This window comes from Ochotona curzoniae, unplaced genomic scaffold, assembly GCF_017591425.1.
Source record: "Ochotona curzoniae isolate NIBS_2020 unplaced genomic scaffold, NIBS_Ocur_1.0 contig_2688, whole genome shotgun sequence".
Classification (NCBI taxonomy): Eukaryota; Metazoa; Chordata; class Mammalia; order Lagomorpha; family Ochotonidae; genus Ochotona; species Ochotona curzoniae.
Window position 1 is genome coordinate 983,041 of NW_024465553.1, and position 21,580 is coordinate 1,004,620.

At 58.0% G+C, this 21,580-nt stretch overlaps 1 protein-coding gene across 2 annotated transcripts in view; it reads left to right on the forward strand.

Annotated features, from left to right (window-relative positions):
* The first annotated feature begins 3,131 nt into the window (after positions 1-3,131).
* The window catches only part of CDC42BPB (CDC42 binding protein kinase beta), a 57,403-nt gene continuing 38,954 nt past the window's right edge, over positions 3,132-21,580 (forward strand). Inside the window, exons 1-3 of one of the 2 annotated variants that reach the window (XM_040975027.1) lie at positions 3,132-3,541; positions 19,193-19,284; positions 21,273-21,356. In XM_040975027.1, the coding sequence (XP_040830961.1) occupies positions 3,367-3,541; positions 19,193-19,284; positions 21,273-21,356 (351 nt within the window). In that variant the 5' untranslated portion in view covers positions 3,132-3,366. The remainder of the gene's footprint in view (positions 3,542-19,192; positions 19,285-21,272; positions 21,357-21,580) is intronic. The other variant, XM_040975028.1, reaches the window with a different exon arrangement.

The window sequence follows — 21,580 nt, forward strand, 5'->3', positions numbered from 1 at the left end:
TGCACTCTTATCCTGGGGAACATGTATTCTCACCCCCACATAGGTCACCAGCCTCTGGTATCAGGCTGTGCTGACCACGCAGGGCACAGGCGTCCTCCCGTGCCCCCCCCCGGGGGTGCTCCTCAGCTCTCGGTGTGGTAACCCCAGCTTCAGTTCCCTTGGGACCGAGCCCTTCCTGGGCCTGGTCTTGTGTCATCTCCATGGAAGTAGCAAGCAGCTGGGAGTGCCACAGTGGGCCCTGGGGTTCCAGATGTGGTCCACCTGGCACAGGTGTGAGAAGCAAGGCTCCTTCCCCTGCTGGGGAGTGGGATCTGCTCCTCCCAGCAGGACAGCAACTCCTCCCCAGCCTGCGTTGGGGGTGGGCAGCCTGGCCGGAAGCCACAGCACTTCCTCCCGGGAGCATGCCTTTCCTGGACGCCAGCCCGAGGTCGCAGGAAGGAAAGCAGACCGGCATGCCGCCAGTTGCTTGCTGGGCTAGGGCAGACCACACCACGGAGAGGGCACCTGCTCCTCACGGGGTCTCTGCGAGTCCCCTTCCCCCACACACCTCTTCCAGGCGATGGATCCCAGGGTGGGTCCAGGGATTTTGCCAGGTGGGGTGTCTGAGTTGCCATGGTGATAAATCAAGCATTCTCCCAGTCTGGTGGAAGTGGCAAGCCCTCACTTGGTACCTTGCCATCCTTCTCTTCACCCGAGGGGCCCGGTGTCACCTGCTGGTCCCCTCGCAGAGGTCACTGTGGCCCCTGCTATGGGTATGCAGCGTCTGGAGGCCAAGTCCCCTGGCAGCCTCTCTTGCCTCCAGGGTCGTGTGTGCATGTTGCCCTTGGAGCCAAGCCTGGGCCGGGGCAGGAGGGAGACCTCAGCAAATGCCGTGGGGGGCCCCTAGTCCTTAGGCACACTGTCCATCCTGAGGAACCCGTCCCCTCGCAGCTAACATCCTTGCCTTGAAAGCACTGGGATCACATATGGGCGCCTGGGAAGGCAGTCGAGGACGGCCCAAAAGGTCCTTGGAACCCTGCACCCGCGTGGCAGACCTGGAGGAAGTTCCTGGCTCCTGGCTTTGGACTGGCACAGCACCAGCTGTTGCGCTCACTTGGGGAGTGAATCATCAGATGGAAGATCTTCCTCTCTATCTCTCTTCCTCTCTCTCTATATCTGACTTTGTAACAAAAATAAATCTTACAAAATAAAAAGCTGCATCAGAGGCGGAGCAGTGGTCAGCGTCACACCATCACCTGTGAGGCCGGCAGCCCATAGGATTCTGGTTCAATTCCTTGTAGCGTTGTCCCGGCCAGCTCCCTGCAAATGTGCCCAAGCGAGCAGTGGAAGAGGCAGGACCTCCAGGCTCCTGGCTTCAGCCTGGCCGTTGTGGCCATCTGAGAGGGGAACCAGCAGACAGAAGACAGTCCTCTCCCACCTTTCCTTTCTAGGACTCTCCCTTCTGAATGCTGGCACTTTAATGTGGGTTCTTAGAGAGCTGCCTGCTAACGCTGCTGTGGCAGGAAGGAGCATAGCCGTGTCTGCTTCGTGTCGCGCCCTTCCGGCCACAGCAGTGACCCCGTTCAGATCAGCTGGTTAACCTCTGGAGCTTCACCTGGACACTCAGCTTGGTCCTTTAGGGCTTGAAATGAGAGGCTCCCCCAAGTCTCCCTGTGGCCCAGCGGTGGCTGCTGCGGGGGAGCAGGGGAGAGGAGTTGCTGGGTCCCTTCTCCATGCTGGCCCCATCCTTCTGGGGACAGTCACATTCCTGGCTGGGTCCCTGCTGCTCTCTCCTGTGACCCCTTAACCCAAGCAGCCATCACTGGCTGGGTGGGGCCTCCTGCTCACGGTCCCGCATGGCTCACATTGTCCCGCATGGCATTCCATGCACCCCTGCCCCCAACAGCGTCTGGGCTTGGCATCCTGCGAAGATGGGACGTTTACCGCGCAGGCCCACCCAAGGAGGGCCACGGGGCCTTCGCAGGGCCCTGGGTTTCTCAGGCTGGGGTCTGAGCTCTAGAGTCTTCCATCAGTTGGCCATCGTCTGTGGGTGCTGACACAGGGAGTAGCGCTGTGGGGCAGTGGCTTGGGCTGTCACAGGAGTGCCAGTTCTAGTCCTGGCTGCCCTGCTTCTGATCCAGGCCCTGCTAACACCCCTAGGGAGGCCCTGGGTCCTGCACCCACGGGGGTGGCCGGGAGGGAGGTCCAGGCTCCCGGGTTCAGCCTGGCCCAGCCGTTTTGGGTGGCGAGCCAGCAGCTGGACGCGCTCTTTCCCTGCTTCTCTGTCACCCTGCCTTTTAATTCAGCAGCCGCCATTGCTGCCCAGGAGCCCTGCGGGTCTCGGTGCACTCAGCGGAGCCCAGAGGTGGCCCAGCTGTCCTGCTCACACTGCGGAATCCCGGACACAACCAGGGGTCTGGCTGTGGACGGTGGGCAGGCGTGCGCGGCGCTGAGGGCATCGGCGGAGGCCGCGCAGTGGCACCCCGGCTGGCCAGGGCAGAGGGCCGGCGCCAGCAGCCCGGGGCAGAGCCAGGCCCCTCGGCCCCCGGGCCAGGGCTTTGTCCTCCAGCCAGGGGAAGGGACGCTCCCGCTCTGAGCCAGGTGTTCCGGGGATTCCTCATTGTGCGGTCCCTGAGGTGCGCCGCACGCGCGGGGCAGCCGGCGGAGCTGCGTGTGCACCCCACGGCCCGGCCGAGGGGCTCCCCGGGGTGGCCGCCACTCGGACGCGCGCTTTCGGACGCGCGGGGGCGCGCGGCTCCGGCGGACCGTCCCACCCGGGCTCGGCCGGCACCGACGGGCCGCGGGCGCGCCCACCCGGCCGCCTCTGCGCACGCGCCGGCCGCAATCTCGGCGCCCCCCGCCCCGCGGCGTCCGGTCTCCTACGGCGAGCGGCGAGGCCCGATCCCGCAGGAGCCGCGAGCGCGGGGCGGGGCGGCGCGTGAGGTCAGCGCGGCGAGGGCCGGCCCGGCCGCGGTTGGCTGCGCCGCGCTGGCCGCGCCCTGGTTGGCTGCGGGCCGCGGGGCTGGGCCGCCGGGTCGGGGCTGGGGTCGGGCTCGGGCGCCGGCCGGGCTTGCGCAGCGCTCGGCTCCGCGTCGCTCGGGGCCGGCGGGGCGAGGGCGCGGCCGCCGGCGGGCCGAGGGCACCGGGCGGGCGGCCGAGGGCACGGAGGCCGGCCCATGGACCGGCGGCTCCCGACGCCTCAGACTCTGCGCCGTCGGGACGGAGCCCAAGATGTCGGCCTAGGCCGGGGCGCGGCGACGCGGACGGGGCGGCGACCAGGCGCGGACGGGGCTCGTGGCCGCCGCCGGGCCGCCCGGGGCTCGCGCTGACCGACTGGCCGAGCGCGCGGCGAGAGGCGGGCGCGCCGAGAGCGGGCCGCGCGGCACCATGTCGGCCAAGGTGCGCCTCAAGAAGCTGGAGCAGCTGCTCCTGGACGGGCCGTGGCGCAACGAGAGCGCCCTGAGCGTGGAGACGCTGCTGGACGTGCTGGTGTGCCTCTATACCGAGTGCAGCCACTCGGCCCTGCGCCGCGACAAGTACGTGGCCGAGTTCCTCGAGTGGGGTAAGTGCCGCGCCCCGCGCCTCGCGCCCCGCGCCCCACGCCCGCGCCCCGCGCCCCACGCCCGCGCCCCGCGCCCCGGCCGCTGCCGAGGCCCACCCTCCGAGGCCGGCTGTCGTTTCCTGCAGCTCCGGGGACATCCGCCCCCACCCTCGCCCCGCACCTCGCGCGCGGTCCCCGCGTGGTGGTGATGCGAGTGGGGGCCGGGCGCGGCCGGGCGGAGCCGCCCCTTCTCGGTGACATCCTGTCTGCCCCTCCGGGGCTGAGCCTGGCTGCAGCGCTCCGAAGGAAGACCAAAGCGAAAAGCGTTGTTTTCAGCACGCCATGCTGCCGCCGGCCGGTTCTCTTTTTGTTTTTCTGGGCTGTGTTTGTGCCCGACCCTTACGACATATGCAGGTAGCCAGGAAGTGTCACTTGAAACTTTCCCATCGTCCGCTCCTTGCTCGCGGGCTCGGCCCCTGATGCGGTGGCCGCCGCCCGTGTCCCCTGCGGTGCTTTGTGCTCAGGTTTCGCCACTGGCAGGTGTAACGCCTTGACTTGGGATCCGCCGGGCACGACACTGTCCTGCAGCCTCGGGGGAGGAGGTGGCGGAGGCAGCCCTGTTGTGTTCAGACCGGCTGGGCGGCACTAGGCCCATTCTTTGCAGTCCCAAGCTGGTGAAGCTGGTGCTTGCAGGCGAACAACCCCCAAGTCCCGCCCGGCAGGTGGTGGGTACACAGGCAGCCCGCTGTACCACCATGGCGGGTTGCTGTGAGACTGGGGGTAGGACCGCTTGCACCTGCAGCGCGTTGCTTACCCATTCCTTTGCCCTTGGTGTTAGGATGCCCAGGGTCGCACCCTCACGCTCTGCTGGGTATCCTGCCTGAAAGCCTGGTCAGGAGGGGGCAGAGGGCAGCGTTGGGCCAGCTGGGGGGGGGTGGGTGGGGTCAGCCAGGCGCCCTCCTGCCCCGCAGCACTGTCTGGCAGGGCGCAGGTCGGGCGGTGTGGCCTGAGCTTTGAGGATGTAGATGGGGGCCAGAGCGGGCGGGGTAGCATGGCTGTGTTTTCACGTGGTATTCTGTCTCCCTGGGAATTGTAACTGCAAATGAGCTATGTTATTCCAGAACTCTTTAGAATTGAGTGTGCACGGAAGTCAAATTACAGAGCAGAATGGACTTAACGTTTAAGACTGTGTTCTAATGACAGTCTCCCGTGGAATTGTTATGTAGGCTGAGGTGACTGTACACACCATTGTAACTGTCAACGTGATGTGTAGTCATTATTTAGAAATGGTGGGAATTGGGCCCGGCACCATATCGTAATGGTTAAGGTTCTCTCTTTGCACGCGCCTGGATCCCATATGGGCGCCAGTTCTAATCCCGGCAGCTCCACCTCCCATCCAGCTCCCTGCTTGTGACCTGGGAAAGCAGTGGAGGACGGCCCAAAGCCTTGGGACCCTGCACCCACATGGGAGACCTGGAGGAAGCTCATGACTCCTGGCTTTGGATTGGCTCACTTCTGGCCGTTGCATCTCTTGGGGAGTGAATCATTGGATGGAAGATCTTACCCTCTGTCTCTCCTCCTCTCTGTACATCTGCCTTTCCAATAAAATAAATAAATCTTAAAAAAAAAAAAAAAGAAATACTGGGAATTGCCTGGTTATTTCAGCTAGATAGTGTGGGGATGGCACTGTGGCTTAGAAAGCTAATCCCAGCCTGTGGTGCTGTCATCCTATATGGGGACTAGTTCTAATCCCAGCAGTCCCACTTCCCATCCAGCTCCCTGCTTGTGGCCTGGGAAGGCAGTGGAGGACGGCCCAAAGCCTTGGGACCCTGCACCTGCATGGGAGACCCGGAAGAAGCTCACTGCTCCTGGCTTTGGATTGGCTCAGCTCTGACTTTAGAGACCTCTTGGCGTGAACCATCAGATGCAAAATCTTTCTGTCTCTGTTCTCTGTAACTCTGTCTGTCTTTCAGATAAAATCTTAAAGAAAAATAAGAATGTTCTTTCAGATCTAACATTCGAAAAAAGGTTTATTTCTTTGAGGAGCAGGCTTACAAAGAGAAAGATCTTCCATCGTCTGGTTCACTCCCTAAGTGGTGTAAAGGTCGGAGCTGGGCCAGGCTGCAGCCAGGAGCCTCTTCCGGGTCCCCCATGCAGGTGCAGGGTCCCAGGGCTTTGGGCCGTCCTCAACTGCTTTCCCAGGCCACAGGCAGGGAGCTGGATGGGAGGTGGAACTGCCGGGATTAGAACTGGCGCCCATATGGGATCCCGGCACGTTCAAGGTGAGGACTTTAGCCGCTAGGCCACGCTGCCAGACCTCCATGTTTAATTTTAAAAGACATCTGTTTCTGGCCCTTTTTAATCGACAAAATATCTACATTCGACTGGCATACAGTGTGCTGTTTGATGCAGGTGTGCAGTGACTTTTTGAAAGGTTTGTTTATTTTACTTGAAAGTCCGAATACAGAGAGTCTACTGGGTCATTCCTCAGATGACCACGGTGGCCAGAGCTGAGCTGATACGGAGGCAGGAGCTTCTTCCAGGTCTCCCACGCAGGTGCAGGGTCCCAAGGCTTTGGGCTGTCCTCTGCTGCTCTCCCAGGTCACAGGTGGGAGCTGGATGGGAAGTGGAGCAGCCAGGACTGGAACCAGTGCCCCATGAGGCACTAGTGGCGCAGGTGGAGGGTCAGCCTGCAACGCTCTGTGGCTTCCTTGCCGCGTGGCAGTTTTGCAGGACAAGGGTCAACTCAGTTCTCATTGTCGGCTCTCACTTTTCTGTGATTATGTTTATAATTGGTGGCTTGCTCTGAAGTCCTGGACCTTAATTAAAAGTTGGAGAAGCTCTGTCTTGCATGTGGATTTAGACTGTTTTTCAGTTGCAAGTTGAGTGCTGTTTGAGGTAGAGTGTGTATGGAAGGCCTTCAGATCTTCACGAGTGGATGAGCAGGTGCAGGACCCTTCGCCCTTACCGTCGTGCGGAAACGCGCACTGGTCTCAGCTGGTGCTTCAAGTTGCGGCCTCGGGCCTCTGCAGGGGCATGGGTGGAGGGGTCCCCACTCGCAGCCCAGGATTTCCTCTCTCCTGTTGCCCCTGCTCTTTCTAGGTCCTCGTTTGTGGGGCTCCCTGAGCGGGCAGAGCCACATGGATGTGAGTGCCTGGAGCTGTCGTCCTGCGTGTTGTCTTAGGCCAGGACACGCGTTTTACGTCCGGTCAGGTGCCTGTGGACGCCCGTGCCCCATATTGCACGCCTTGGCTTGTGCCAGCTTTCAGCTGGCAGGTGACAGCTCAAGTTCTTCCACCCACATGGGGGACTGGATTGAGTTCCTAACTCTGTCTCAGTGTGAGGAGTGTGGGGGATGGTGGGTGTCGGGGCTCTGCTATACTGGGAGCTTTGATGGGTGTCTCTTACCCAGGTGGTTGGATGAGGTTAACAGCTTCCAGTAACTCCTGGGGGTCTTGGCAGTGGGGATTGAGGCTGGCAGGCTTGTGGATGCTTTGCTGGATTCAGAGCTGCCAGGATTCTGTTTCCTCCCTCCAGATAAATTGGCCACACCTGGGAGACAAAGGTCACCTATGGTTTAAACACTGTGTGGCCGGTCAGGGTCTGGACAGCTCTGTTGATTGGTAGGTAGTGGTGGCTGCGAAACATTTTAGATGAAAACTTTCCAGAAATGTCAATCTTGAATAGGAAACTTGTGTATGCTTAGGAAAGAATTAGAAATTCAAAGAGAAATTTGTATGTGACATAGTTTTAAAAAAGGTTTATTTTTTCTTGGGAAGTTAGGTTTACAGAGAGGAAGAGAGATGAGAGAGGGAGAGGTTGTCCATCTGCTGATTCCCCAAATGGTTACAATGGCCGGAGATGAGCCAATTCGAAGCCAGGAGCCAGGAGCCTCCCCTGGGTCTTCCACAGGGTCCCAAGGCCTTAGGCAATCCTTAACTGCTTTCCTAGGCCACAAACAGGGAGCTGGAAGGAAGTGGAGCAGCTGGACATGAACTTGTGCCCATGTGGGATGTCAGTGGCTGCAAGGCGAGGGTTTAGGCGATCATGGGAGTCTGAATTCTGGTTTTGTGAATTTCTGTGGGACTGACAGCCTCTCTCCATGGACCAGAGGATGGGTCCCTGGTACTGGGTGCTGTGTGAGCTGTGGGGGCTGGGTCCCTGGTACTGGGTGCTGTGTGAGCTGTGGGGGCTGGGTCCCTGGTACTGGGTGCTGTGTGAGCTGTGGGGGCTGGGTCCCTGGTACTGGGTGCTGTGTGAGCTGTGTGGGCTGGGTCCCTGGTACTGGGTGCTGTGTGGGCTGGGTCCCTGGTACTGGGTGCTGTGTGAGCTGTGTGGGCTGGGTCCCTGGTACTGGGTGCTGTGGGGGCTGGGTCCCTGGTACTGGGTGCTGTGTGAGCTGTGGGGGCTGGGTCCCTGGTACTGGGTGCTGTGTGAGCTGTGGGGGCTGGGTCCCTGGTACTGGGTGCTGTGTGAGCTGTGTGGGCTGGGTCCCTGGTACTGGGTGCTGTGTGAGCTGTGGGGGCTGGGTCCCTGGTACTGGGTGCTGTGTGAGCTGTGGGGGCTGGGCCTCTGGTACTGGGTGCTGTGTGAGCTGTGTGGGCTGGGTCCCTGGTACTGGGTGCTGTGGGGGCTGGGTCCCTGGTACTGGGTGCTGTGTGAGCTGTGTGGGCTGGGTCCCTGGTACTGGGTGCTGTGGGGGCTGGGTCCCTGGTACTGGGTGCTGTGTGAGCTGTGGGGGCTGGGTCCCTGGTACTGGGTGCTGTGTGAGCTGTGGGGGCTGGGTCCCTGGTACTGGGTGCTGTGTGAGCTGTGTGGGCTGGGTCCCTGGTACTGGGTGCTGTGGGGGCTGGGTCCCTGGTACTGGGTGCTGTGTGAGCTGTGGGGGCTGGGCCTCTGGTACTGGGTGCTGTGTGAGCTGTGGGGGCTGGGTCCCTGGTACTGGGTGCTGTGTGAGCTGTGGGGGCTGGGCCCCTGATACTGGGTGCTGTGGGCGCTGGGCCTCTGGTACTGGGTGCTGTGTGAGCTGTGGGGACTGGGCCCCTGGAACTGCGTTCATGGCATCAGAGAACTGTTCACAGTAAAATGGAATTTCAGTGTTGTGACACCTGAGTTTGATGTGGATACAGTTCTGCCCCTGCTCTCCTCCGGTGTTGCCCTGTGTTCCGTGTTCCGGCTCAGCGTTTGATGCCCTGTGCTGGAGTCCAAAGAGCAGGTAGGCAGCGGGTCCTGCCCGGCTTGGCAGATGCCCCCCAAGGCTGTTTGATTTGCCAGCTCTGATGTGTTACCAGCTCATGAACGTGCTCTGTGTCCAGAAGGGCCGCTGTGGTAATAGATGAGCTGTCCACATGTGTGCTGGGCATGCCAGGTGGGGGCGTCCAGGGAGGACCCTGCCTGTGGGACTGGTGATTGCACACTGGGGCATCAGTCTTCTGTTTCGAGTATTTGTAAACTTTGTTTTCAAAAGTTTGTAGCTCAGCATCCCATATTGTGCCCTCAGCTTTCTTGGAGGGAGGTCCACGTTAACTAAATAATAGGGGTGGTGTTGGCACAGTGGTTCGAGCTGTGCCTCGGGACGCCTGTACCTCAGGGCTGGTGGTTCAAGTCCCGGCTGCCCCATCTCCACTCCAGCTTGCTGCTGATGTTACCTGGGGGGCAGCAGAGGGTCCCCGCCAACCACGGGCAAGACCTGGGTGAGTTCTGGACTCCTGGTTTGGCCGTGTGCAGTCCTGGCTGCTGGGGACTTTCAGGAGGCGGAACACGCTGATGGAGGACCTCATGATCTCCTCTCTCTGTCACTGTGGTATTTATTTATTTATAATTTTTTTTATTTTGATAATCTTTACATAGTTGATTAGAGCACAAAGGTTCAAGGGCTACAGGAAAGTGGGTAAGACCATTGTTTTTTTTTTCTTTTAAGATCTATTTTATTTATTGGAAAGGCAGATGTACAGAGAGGAGGAGAGACAGGAAGATCTTCCATCCAATGATTCACCCCCCAAGTGAGCGCAACGGCCGGTGCTATGCCAATCCGAAGCCAGGAGTCAGGAATTTCTTTCCGGGTCCCCCACTCGGGTGCAGGGTCCCAAGCCGTCCTCGACTGCTTTCCCAGGCCACAGGCAGGGAGCTGGATGGGAAGTGGAGCTACCGGGATTAGAACCGGCGCGCATATGGGATCCTGGTGTGTGCAAGGTGAGGACCTTAACCATTACGCTATGGTGCTGGGCCCTGGGTAAGGCCATTGTTTCCACATTAATATATATATATGTTTTTCTGTATTTGGGGTAAGGGGAGAGATAAAGGGAGAAGCCCCTCCCAGCTTCCCACCCATCCCAGGTCCCCAATGTGGGACATGCTCCGAGCGTCCTGCTCATGCAGTTTTGATAGTTCAAAGTTCTGAATTGCTGCCAGTCTTGCCACTCGAAGCATGATGAAATTTATTCAGAATCCACTGACTGACAGTCTCTTCCTGGTTGGGGTTCCGAGATTAGCAGTTCAGTTGGAGGAATCCCCAAAGGAACTTCGTCTGAGGTGATCCCAGACCTGATTCTTTTTTTTTTTTTTTTTTAAAGATTTATTTTTATTATTTTTTCATTGGAAAGGCGGATATACAGAGAGGAGAGACAGATAGGAAGGTCTTCCGTCCGATGATTCACTCCCCAAGTGAGCGCAACGGGCCGATACTATGCCGATCCGAAGCCAGGAGCCTCTTCCGGGTCTCCCACGCGGGTGCAGGTTCCCAAAGCTTTGGGCTGTCCTCGACTGCTTTCCCAGGCCACAGGCAGGGAGCTGGAAGGGAAGCGGGGCTGCCGGGATTAGAACCGGCGCCCATATGGGATCCCGGGCGTGCAAGGCGAGGACCTTTAACCACTTGCGCCACCGCGCCGGGCCCGCAGACCTGATTCTTGTGTGTGGATGCCAGTACAGGGTCTGGCGCAGTCCATCGCCCCAATCAGCTCATGTATACGCTGGTGGTTGCAATTGCTGGGTCAGTTCTATTTCCAGCCCTGTCTTTGTGGTATATATTTTTAAGATTTACTTTAAAAAATGTATTTATTTGAAAGGTAGAGTTACAGAGAGAGGGAGAGATAGAGAAAGATCTTGGTTCGCTTCACGAATGTCTGCAGCAGCTGGAACTGCACCAATCTGAAGCCAGGAGCCAGGAATCTCTTCCGGGTCTCCCATGCAGTGCACGGTCCCAAGGACTTGAGCCATCCTCCTCTGCTTTCTCAGGCCATCAGCTGGGAGTTAGAGTGGGAATTGGAGCAGCTGGACTCAAACCGGAGCCCCTGTGGGGTGCCTGCAGGCAGAGGATCAGCCTGTTGCACCTCCATTCCAGCCTTGTCACTGTGCTTTTTAAGTATTAAATGAATATTTAAGAATTATAGGGCCTGGCGCGGTGGCCTAGTGGCTAAAGTCCTCTCTTTGAATGTGCTGGGATCCCAAATGGGTGTCAGTTCATGTCCTGGCTGCTCCACTTCCCATCCAGCTCCCTGCCTGTGGCCTGGGAAAGCACCAGAGGATGGCCCAAAGCCTTGGGACCCTGAATCCGCGTGGGAGACCTGGAAGAAGCTCCTGGCTCCTGGCTTTGTATCCGCTCAGCTCCGGCTGTTGCGATCGCTTGGGGAGTGACTCATCGGACAGAAGATCTTGCTGTCTCTCCTCCTCTCTGTATATCTGACTTTGCAATAAAAATAAATAAATCTTTTTAAAAAAAGAGTTATAAACCATGGTGCTACATGTGAAAATGTCTTTGTTGAAGTACCTTGAATTTTTCATGGTAATGATCTTTTTTGTGTCATCAGCACTAATGAAAATGTTGATGGTGATTCCTGTTTATTTTGTGTGAGAAGTTGGTTGAAGAGTTGAGCGTGTAGCAGAAGGAGCTCTCGGCTCGCAGGAGTCACGCTGTGCGCAGTGCGGTTTCACTCTCACCCCGCCCCCGTGAGGGTTATGTTTTAGGGAAATTCCAGGAATCTGGCATCTGCGTGCACATGGTTGAGGAGCGTGTATCCCCCGAGATGAGGTTATGTAGCCGTGATAACATCGTGCCATTGAGGGAGAATCCCTAATTTCTCAGTGTCCTCAGGCACTTCGGTCATCGCTGGAGTGCGTAGGAAATGGCTTGCTGTCCAGGAGTGGGTGCCTGCACATGGCCCTGACTCAGTTGGCCCCCAGCAGCCTGCTCCCAGCCTCCTTGTCCGCAGGTCGCTAGTTGAAAACGGATCATGGTCCCACTCTATGTCCAACCTTTGTTGTTTAAAGTTTTATTCCTTCATTTGAAAGGCAGAGGAAAAGAGAGAGATGCCATCGCACGCCCAGCATGCTAACTTTGCTGTTTTCGCACCTGGTGCACTTGGTGTCCGGTCTGCATTTCGTAGGCAGTGAGCTGCCTGAGGGCTAAGCCAGTGTGGGGAAGAGCTGTCTGCTAGGGCAGTGACGCCCATCCATGGGACTGGCCACGGGGTGGTGGGGTGGACAGCAGGACCCCACAGTTGGAGGAGGCGGAGGGCCAGGAGTGACCAGAGAATGGTGCAAGGTTACTTAGCAGCAGGGTGGGTTCCTGACCATGAGACGGGCACCTGGGTGGGCGAGGTTGCCAGGGCCAGGTGAAGGGTGTGAGCCCAGGCGGGTGGCACTTGCCTCTGCCAGCCCTCTGGAGTGGACGATGGTGGCGACTCCGCTTTCCACGTGGTATCCTAAGCGTTTTACTAACTTGGTGAATTTTTAAGAAGGTAAAACTGACCCTGTGTGTCCGAGAGGGCCGCCTTCCCCGCTGTGCCCTGCTGCTGTGGCCGTGTGGCCCAGTGTGGGTCTTGGAGATGCATGTCTGGCCCCAGAGCCCGTTTCCCAGAGCAGTCGTGGCCTTCCGCCCTCGCTGCTGTAGTCGGATGCAGTCACGGGCTGGGCTGCCTTTTCCAAACGTTAGACTTGGAAGACCCAGCCCGTGGGTTCCGGGCCTCGCTCGCTGGAGTTGAAGGGCAGCCCTGCCAGCTCACCACTGTCCTGGGATTCAGCCTGTGGAAAAACAGCCTGTCCTTCCTGTTTGTTAATCTGGTTATTTTGGGTTCTGTGAGCTGAGGATAAAAGGCAGGAAGATGTCTGGGTCGTCCCTGTGTTTCCTTTGTGCTAGCATTGTTGAGTTGGTGAGGAGCCCAGAACCACTGGGCCGGTTTACCTTTCACAAGTGTTCAGCATGGTCTGAACTGCACGGTCCCCTCTGCTGGCCACCGGGGGTCTGTCTGCATGGTCCCCTCTGCTGGCCACCGGGGGTCTGTCTGCATGGTCCCCTCTGCTGGCCACCGGGGGTCTGAACTGCATGGTCCCCTCTGCTGGCCACCGGGGGTCTGTCTGCATGGTCCCCTCTGCTGGCCACCGGGGGTCTGTCTGTGTGCTCCCCTCTGCTGACCACTGGAGGTGCAGCTAGTGTTTCTACCTTGGATGTCCATCTGGATTGGGGCCAAATTCTGGAATGTTCCTGCAGTTTGGGTAGAAAGTTTTTCTCCTTCCACAGCCAAGCACTAATATTACTAGCTGTAGTGTAAGCTTGGAGGGATTTCCCGCAGGAGACAAGTTGCCATAAGCTTGTCCACCCGTGACAGTTGGTGACAGATGCCGTGTGTGGGGTATATGGGTCATAAAGCCAGTATTTGGCTCTGGGCAGTTATTAAGAACCAGGGTGAAATGGCTGTGGCAGCTTAAGTAGATTCTAAGGATTTCAGGGATGTATGCTAGAATTAAAAATGAAGGAACTTGTTTTTTCTTGTTAACTAGTGTTTTCCATTTGAATGAGTTTACAGATAAGCAACTGGTGCTCGCACCCAGCTAGAGGCCCGTTTGGAGTGTGTGGCTGGGGCAGGTGGGACACAGGCTCTTCCTGCTCTGCGGCTTGGGAGCCCCTGGGCCAGGACGAAGACCAGGTGCCCCCGTGGGTCCCTGGCAGCAGGGTGAACACAGCCAGGCTCCCCTGGGGTGCTGGCGCTCAGACCCAACGCTTGGCGATGCAGCGGAGTTCCCAAGGTGAGGCAGCCTCTGGGTGGTGTCCTTGTGTCATGGCAGGGGTGTGGCCATCGCCTTCTGAACGGGACAGCCCTTCCATGACCACCCATCTCTACCTGCTCGAGGCCCTCATTTTGGGTCTGCGTTCAGACGTGTCAGTTTTCGGGTGGACCTTGAGTGCCTCTTGGTACTTACACACTGCCTCCCCCAGCACACAGACCTCCGTGACTTCTGTCTGCTCCACTCCCCAGCCCGTCTAGTAACTGCCCGGCTTTTTGTGATAGTGTCCCAGGCTTTGATCCAGGACGCCCAGGCATGGCCAGCTGTCTTCCTTGGCCTGCACACACCACAGTCCGCCCTCACCTCCATCTCTCCCCGCTCATGGGGTAGGGAAGGAAGGGGTGCGGGGGCGCAAGCACTCGGGCGGCCCAGTACTGCTTTCCCAGCGTCAGCAGGGAGCTGGAGGGGTGGCTGAGACCTGAAGCAGCACTCATGTGGGCTGTGGCATAGCAGGGCTCGGAGGTCACTCCAGACGAGTTCCTGGGGAGCGCTTCTGCTGCTCCTGATTCCACCTGGAGACCACGGCTTCATTTCTGCATTGTGTTTTTTCCGCTTTGCCAGACATCTCTGCTTAGCTAGGAGGGAGGGGAGTCAGACCTTGCAGCTGAGCAGAAAGGAGCCGCGGGAGAAGGGTGCTGTGCAACTGAATCTCTTGCTTGGCATGGAGTGCTCACCGCTCTGTGTGCACGGCCCCTTCTAAAGCTGCAGGGGCCGCTGTTGGGGGGTCACTACGCAGGTGCGCCGGGCCGTGTGTGGCTCAGGGCATACACACTGTCCTGGTGCAGGCTCTCAACAGGAGGACAGGTCACTTTGAGTGATATGGCAGTGGGCCAGAGGACGCTGAGTCATGATGAGTTCAACCAAGTGAAAATGAGCTGACAGAAGATGCCAGGGTGTGTGATGGCACTGGGGTGGGCCAGGTGGTGCTGGGGTGGGTGAGGTGGTGCTGGGCTGGACCAGGTGGGCCTGGTGGTGCTGGGCGAGGTGGTGTTGGCTAGACCAGGTAGGCCTGCTAGTGCTGGGTGAGGTGGTGCTGGGCTGGACCAGGTGGTGCTGGGCTGGACCAGGTGGGCCTGGTGGTGCTGGATGAGGTGGTATTGGCTGGACCAGGTAGGCCTGGTGGTGTTGGGCTGGGCGAGGTGGTGTCGGCTGGACCGGGTGGGCCTGGTGGTGCTGGACCGGGTGGGCCTGGTGGTGCTGGGCTGGCTGGGGCTGGCTGGTGCCGGCTGCCCTTACTGTGACTCGGCTCGCATTCTTACCGCTCCAACTGGCTCTCCCTGAGTTATTTGTCCAGAGCTTTCCTCTGTCCTCCAGAGCCTTAAATGACTGAATTCACATTCAGTGCCCTGGCGGCTGGTCTGCGCGGGAGAATTCGCCTTGGACCCTCTTCATCCGGGCTTCTCAAAGGCTCCTCCCTCCCTTGGAGGTAGGCACCTGTCGTTTTTACAGAGATGTGCAGCTTGAACTGGTGCTCCACAGCCTGCGTGATGAGGCTGTGCTGTCTGAGTGTCAGGTTGGGGTGGGACTTCGGATTCTCCATATGGTGTGGGTGTGCCACATGTGCCATGTTGGAGACCAGCCTGACCCGTAGCTGCCCTCTGTCCTGTCCCTGCGTGCCGTGCTCAGGTAGGGCTGTGCTGGCATCCTGGCTGCTGTCCTGGCCAAGCTCTTGTCCTACATCCTGTACCCTGCCTCCTGACGTTCCTGCTTTCTTGATTCAAAATACCATAGAGAGGGCCTGGCACGATAGTGTAGTGGTTAAAGTCCTCGCCTTGTATGTGCTGGGATCCTATATGGGCGCTGGTTCTAATCCCGGCTGCTCCACTTCCCATCCAGCTCCCTGCCTATGGCCTGGGAAAGCAGTGGAGGACGGCCCAAAGCCTTGGGACCCTGCACCCGTGTGAGACCTGAAAGAAGCTCCTGGCTCCTGGCTTCGGAATGGCTCAGCTCTATCCGTTGCGCTCACTTGGGGAGTGAATCATCGGATGGAAGATCTTCCTCTCTGTCTCTCCTCCTCTGTATATCTGCCTTTCCAATAAAAATAAATAAATCTTAAAACAAATAAACACCATGGAGGGGAGGTTGTGTTTGGTTGCTGCGGTGTGCCGTGAGGCTCAGCTCTAACCTGGTCCCAACCGCACAGCTTTTCCTGTTCAAGGGGAACACTGCCCTGTTTCCTCCAGTTGGGATCCCGTATCCGTCACCACTGACCAGAGGCATCTGGGCACCTCACGGGGGAGGCCCGCTCTAAAGGCTAGAGCTCGCCCCAACCCGCTCTCAGAAGTGGCGCCCTCATGCTGGTCAATGCCGTGGGAGCACTGGCTGGGGGTCTTCAGTGAGCCTTTTTCCCCCAGTTTATTTTATTTAATGAAAGAGTAAAGATGTATGTATTTGAAACATGGTGTGTGTGTGTGTGCGTGTGTGTGTGTGCTCGTGCGCGTGTGTGTGTGCACGTGTGTGTGTGCACGTGTGTGTGTGCTCGTGTGTGTGTGCGTGTATGAGAGGGAGAGAGAGAAAGAAAAGCAGAGAGAGAGAGGGATTGAACTCTTCCATCCAGTTTTACTCCCCAGATGACCTGGTCAGTCTGAAGCTAAGAGCCGTGGTCCAGCACACGCATGTCAGAGACCCAAGCACTTGGTCCGTCCTCCACTGCTTTCCCAGATACCTTAGCAGGAAGCTGGATCAGAGAGCTGGGCCAGATGTGGAATAGCTTGAACTCAAATTGGTGTTCCTATGGAATGGTGTCCCCAGCAGTGGCTCAACCCACTGGCGCCACCACACTGTGACAAATGACCTTTTCAAAAAGTTACATTTTTGTGCTCAGTGTGGAGGCCTAGCGGCTAAAGTTCTCGCCTTGAACATGCCAGGATCCCATATGGACACTGGTTCTAATCCTGGCAGCACTGCTTTCCATCTAGCTCCCTGCTTGTGGCCTGGGAAAGCAGTGGAGGACGGCCCAATGCCTTGGCACCCTGCACTGGCGTGGGAGACCTGGAGGAGGTTCCTGGCTCCTGGCTTCTGATTGGTTCAACTCTGGCTGTTGCGCTCACTTGGGGAGTGAACCAGCGGATGGAAGATCTTGTCTCTCCTCCTCTCTGTGAATCCAACTTTCTTTTTTTAAAATTTTTTTTTAAAGATTTATTTTTATTATTTTTTTATTGGAAAGGCGGATATACGGAGAGGAGAGACAGAGAGGAAGATTTTCCGTCCGATAATTCACTCCCCAAGTGAGCGCAACGGCCGATGCTATGCCGATCCGAAGCCAGGAGCCTCTTCCGGGTCTCCCACACGGGTGCAGGGTCCCAAAGCTTTGGGCCGTCCTCAACTGCTTTCCTGAGCCACAGGCAGGGAACTGGAAGGGAAGCGGGGCTGCCTGGATAGAACTGGCGCCCATATAGGATCCCGGGCCTGCAAGGCGAAGACCTTAACCACTGTGCCACCGCGCCGGGCCCCAAATCCGACTTTCAAATAATAATAGGAAAAAAAATTCTGTGAGAGGCCCAGGTTGGGTGCCCAGCCCCCTGGGAGGCCCCGGTCAGTGCCTGGTCCCCTCTGTTGTTGGCACTGGGAGATTTCTGTCTCTCAAATGAATAAATAGATGGATAAATAATTACTTTAAAAATCCAAGAAAACCAAGATGTGCTCCATGAGCACATATCACGCGTGGACAATGAACAGGGTGTGATTATGGCCACTCCCAGGCTGGCCCTGGGCACCAGGCAGCAGCGGACTGCATCCAAGGGGACAGCACTTCCTGGTCATGCCCTTTGGACAGTCCTGGAATGTCCTCCTAAGAGTTAACTAAAAGAGGAGAGCTGTGGAATGCAGCGTGTGCACTCTGGGAAACAGGCAGGAAGCTGTGTTTACTGGACACTGGATTTAAAGTGTGGGTTACGCATTGGCTGACAGTGGGCCATGTGGGAGTTGGAGTGCTTCTGGGGAGACACCCTCTGCAGGAATGTGGGGTGCTATTTGGTGATGTTTGCATGAGGTGAGGGGCTCCAGCAGATGCCTGTCTAGATTCGGGGTCAGGGTTTCCTGTGCCCTGGACTGCATTTTAGTCTCGTTTCTAAGAGTTCAGGGTTTCTGTTCTGCCCCAAGTGTCTGTGTTACTCCTGTGGTTGTCACGAGGGTAGTGAGCGTGGTGATTGGACCTCAGTACTGCTGGTTGTGTACTGGACGTGGGCTGGTGTGTGCTGGACGTGGGCTGGTGTATGCTGGACGTGGACTGGTGTGTGCTGGTGTGTGTTGGATGTGGGCTGGTGTGCGCTGGGGTGTGCATGCAGTAAGCATGAAGCAGTTTGCTCTTCGGTCCAGTGAGAGCTCTGGACTTCATCCACCTCCTGCAGCCTGGGTGGCTGCTGGCTGTCCCTGGCAGTGTGCGGCCTGAGCTGTGTCTTGGGCTTGACCTGCTCCGTCTGCATTCGCTCTCCCGTGCAGAAAGGGTTGACAGTGTTGCATCCTGGGTGCATTTGTGAAGATCCCAAAAGGCACCATGTGGGGTGTGGGTCACCCTGCAGCAAACCCTGTGAGGAGCAGCCTCAGGTTTCCCTAAGGTTGCTGCTGCTGTCGCCCGCACTAGGGCGTTGTCTGTATCGCATGCACGTGCCGAGCAGGCAGGAGGAGCTGAGTGCTGGTTGGCCTGCCCTGGCACCATGGCCCCGAGGGCATTGGGAACTGAGAGCTGGCTGCCCTGGCACCATGGCCCTGAGGGCATTGGGAGCTGAGAGCTGGCTGCCCTGGCACCATGGCCCCGAGGGCATTGGGAGCTGAGAGCTGGCTGCCCTGGCACCATGGCCCCGAGGGCATTGGGAGCTGAGAGCTGGCTGCCCTGGCACCATGGCCCCGAGGGCATTGGGAACTGAGAGCTGGCTGGCCTGCCCTGGCACCATGGCCCCGAGGGCATTGGGAACTGAGAGCTGGCTGGCCTGCCCTGGCACCATGGCCCCGAGGGCATTGGGAGCTGAGAGCTTGTTGGCCTGGCCTGGCACCATGGCCCCCGAGGGCACCCAAGGCCTGTTTCTTTCTCACACTTTGGCACCGTGTGAACAGGTTTTACCAGAGATTGTGCAGTAATGCGCGGTTCTGTCAGACATTGCATTGTAATGGAGATTTCACCAAGTTCATAGGAAAATGAAACTTAGAAAGTAAGCTATTGGGGCTAAAGCAGTGGCTCAAGTGGCAAATCCTTCATCTCCAAGTGCTGGCATCCCGTAAGGTGCTGGTTCATGTCCTGGCTGCTCCCCTTCCCTTCCAGCTCCCTGCCAGCAGCAGAGGACGGCCCAAAGCCTTGGGACCCTGCACCCGCATGGGAGACCCACAAGAGGCTCCTGGCATCTGGCTTCTGGTGGTTTTAGCTCTGGCCATTGTTGGCCATTTATGGAGGGAACCAGCTGATGGGAGATTTTTTCCTCTCCTTTTCTCTGTGAAATCTGCCTCCACCTGTGGGTCTCCCGTGAACCTTTGACGTCCTTACATGGCTTCCTCCTTCCTCGGCGGGGCCGTGTGAACCCCTGAACGTGGACTTGGCATGTGAGTGGCTGCTCAGTGCCTTTCTGCCTTGTGCCTGTTGGATGGAGGTGTTAATCTTGCTCTTTTCTTTTTACTTTGTAGCTAAGCCGTTCACGCAGCTGCTGAAGGAGATGCAGCTCCATCGAGACGACTTTGAGATCATTAAAGTGATCGGAAGAGGCGCCTTCGGTGAGGTGAGGGAGCAGGCTGCGCTGAACGAGGGTCCTTGGCGTTCCCTGGAGCGCACGTACAGGGTCAGCAAGGTGGTCGTGTAGCCCGGGGGAGGGCCGCTGTGCCCCGGGGGCCTGGACGCCCCTCGCACCCCCAGTGCTGTGCTTTGTGGGCAGTGACATCTCCGAGGCTCTGCGCCCTGGGGCAGGTGCCACTGACTGGGGCAGGCTGGACACCAAGCCACAGTGCTAGCCCTGCTGTCAAGGGCTGCCAGTGGGCCATGCATCTGTGTTCCTGGCGTGCAGGGCCTCACAGATTGCTGCTTGATCCTGAAGTAGCTCATGCGTGAATACTGAGAAAGCCAGGTTAGAAACTGCCTCGGTCCGTAAACGGGGAGGGGTACCCGCCGAGCTGCTTTACCTGCAGGTCTGCCTGGGTTCCACGAGAAGACAAGGCTCCTGTGAAAGTAGCTCTATGGGCCCAGAGTGATAGCATAGTGGTTAAAGTCCTTGCCTTGCACTTGCCAGGATTCCATATAATTGCTGGTTCTAATCCTGGTGGCCCCGCTTCCCATCCAGCTCCCTTCCTATGGCCTGGGAAAGCAGTGGAGGACGGCCCAAAGCCTTGGGACCCTGCACCCGCATGGGAGACCTGAAAGAAGTTCCTGGATCCTGGCTTCGGATTGGGATAGCATCGGCTGTTGCGCTCACTTGGGGAGTGAATCATCGGACGGAAGATCTTCCTCTCTGTCTCTCCTCCTCTCTGTATATCTGCCTTTCCAATAAATAAATAAATCTTAAAAAAATAAAAGAAAGGTCTTGGGTATTCTGGTTCACTCCCCAAGTGGCAGCAGCAGATGGGGCTGAGCGGCTCCGAAGCCAGGAACCAGGAGCTCCCTCCAGGTCTCCCACGCAGGTGTAGGGTCCCAAGGCTTTGGGCCGTCCTCCACTGCTTTCCTGGGCCACAGCAGGGAGCAGCTGGGATATGAACCAGTGCCCATAAGCAATCCTGCGCGTGCAAACACTCCTGTATTATTTTTTAAAGAATGTTTGGCCTTGACCCTTTTTGCCAATTTAACTATGTAAGATTGTCAAAATTAAAAAAAAAAAAAAGAATGTTTTGGGAAGATTTACATTATTCATCTGAAAGGCAGAGTTGGGGGATGGGCACGGAGCAGTGATGAATCTTCCACGTGCTGGTTCACTCCCCGATGGCTGTCACAGCCAGGAGCCAGGGGCATCATCTGGGTTCTTGGCTTAGGTGTTGGGGGCTGAAGCACGCCGGGTCACCCCCTGCTCTCCAGGTGTGTTCTGCAGGGAGCTTCTGGGACACAGGGGCCCACATGGGACGCCAGCCTCACTGTCAGGACTGTTCCAAGTGAGTGGCTGACCCCGAGGGTCGCATGGGCCGTGTGGTGGAGCAGGAATCATCATGGATGTGCCCCTGGGTCTGCCCCTGTGCTGGGGGCCATGTGCTGGGCTGCCCAAGTGTGGAGTGCAGTGGCCCAGGTGACCAGCACAGGAGTGTTTGCACATTGGGCATGCTCTGATCCCGTTGTGGAATTGTGGAAACTGAGTCACGAAAGTGAAGTTTGTCAAATCACGCCCTAGACCCCACATAATTAGTACCCCTGTGGAGAGAAGGTTCCAGAAGCAGGAGCTGGCAGGACAAAGCTGGCTGAGGTGCGAGTGCCAGAAGGGAGTCATGTGCTGGTGTTGGGGTCGGGGGTGCAACTCACAGCCTGGGGGTCCCTTAGGGATTTTGGAGCTTTTTTTCTCTAAGTGGGTCTCTCTAACACATCCCAGCAGAGCGCAGTGGCCCCCTGTCCAGCTGCCCGCCATGGGGGGCCACGGCGCCTCCTGACCTGAGCCCGTGGCATTCCTGTGGCGTGTGGTCATAGCCACGCTGTGACACAGTGTCGTTCTCCGCAGCACACTCCTTCCGCCTCAGCCCCTTCCCGGCCGTGAGCCTGTGTCCGTTCACTTCCTGTCGGTCTCTGTCTGTGCTGTAGGTTGCCGTTGTCAAGATGAAGAGCACTGAACGGATTTATGCCATGAAGATCCTCAACAAGTGGGAGATGCTGAAGAGGGCGGAGGTGAGGAGCAGGGCCGGGGGCTGGTGGGGCTGAGGGCCGCAGGCTGTGCCCACCTGCTGGAGCCCCTGCCACCCATGGGGCAGACCCAGACCGTGGACCATGCTCCTGGTTCGACCTGGCTCAGCCCCTGTTGGGGACATTTAGGGGGCCTCCTACTATCTCTGCCTCTCAAAGGGTGAGGAGAAACAAGATTTTGTAAAATAAGAAGAAAGCTGCACTGGAGC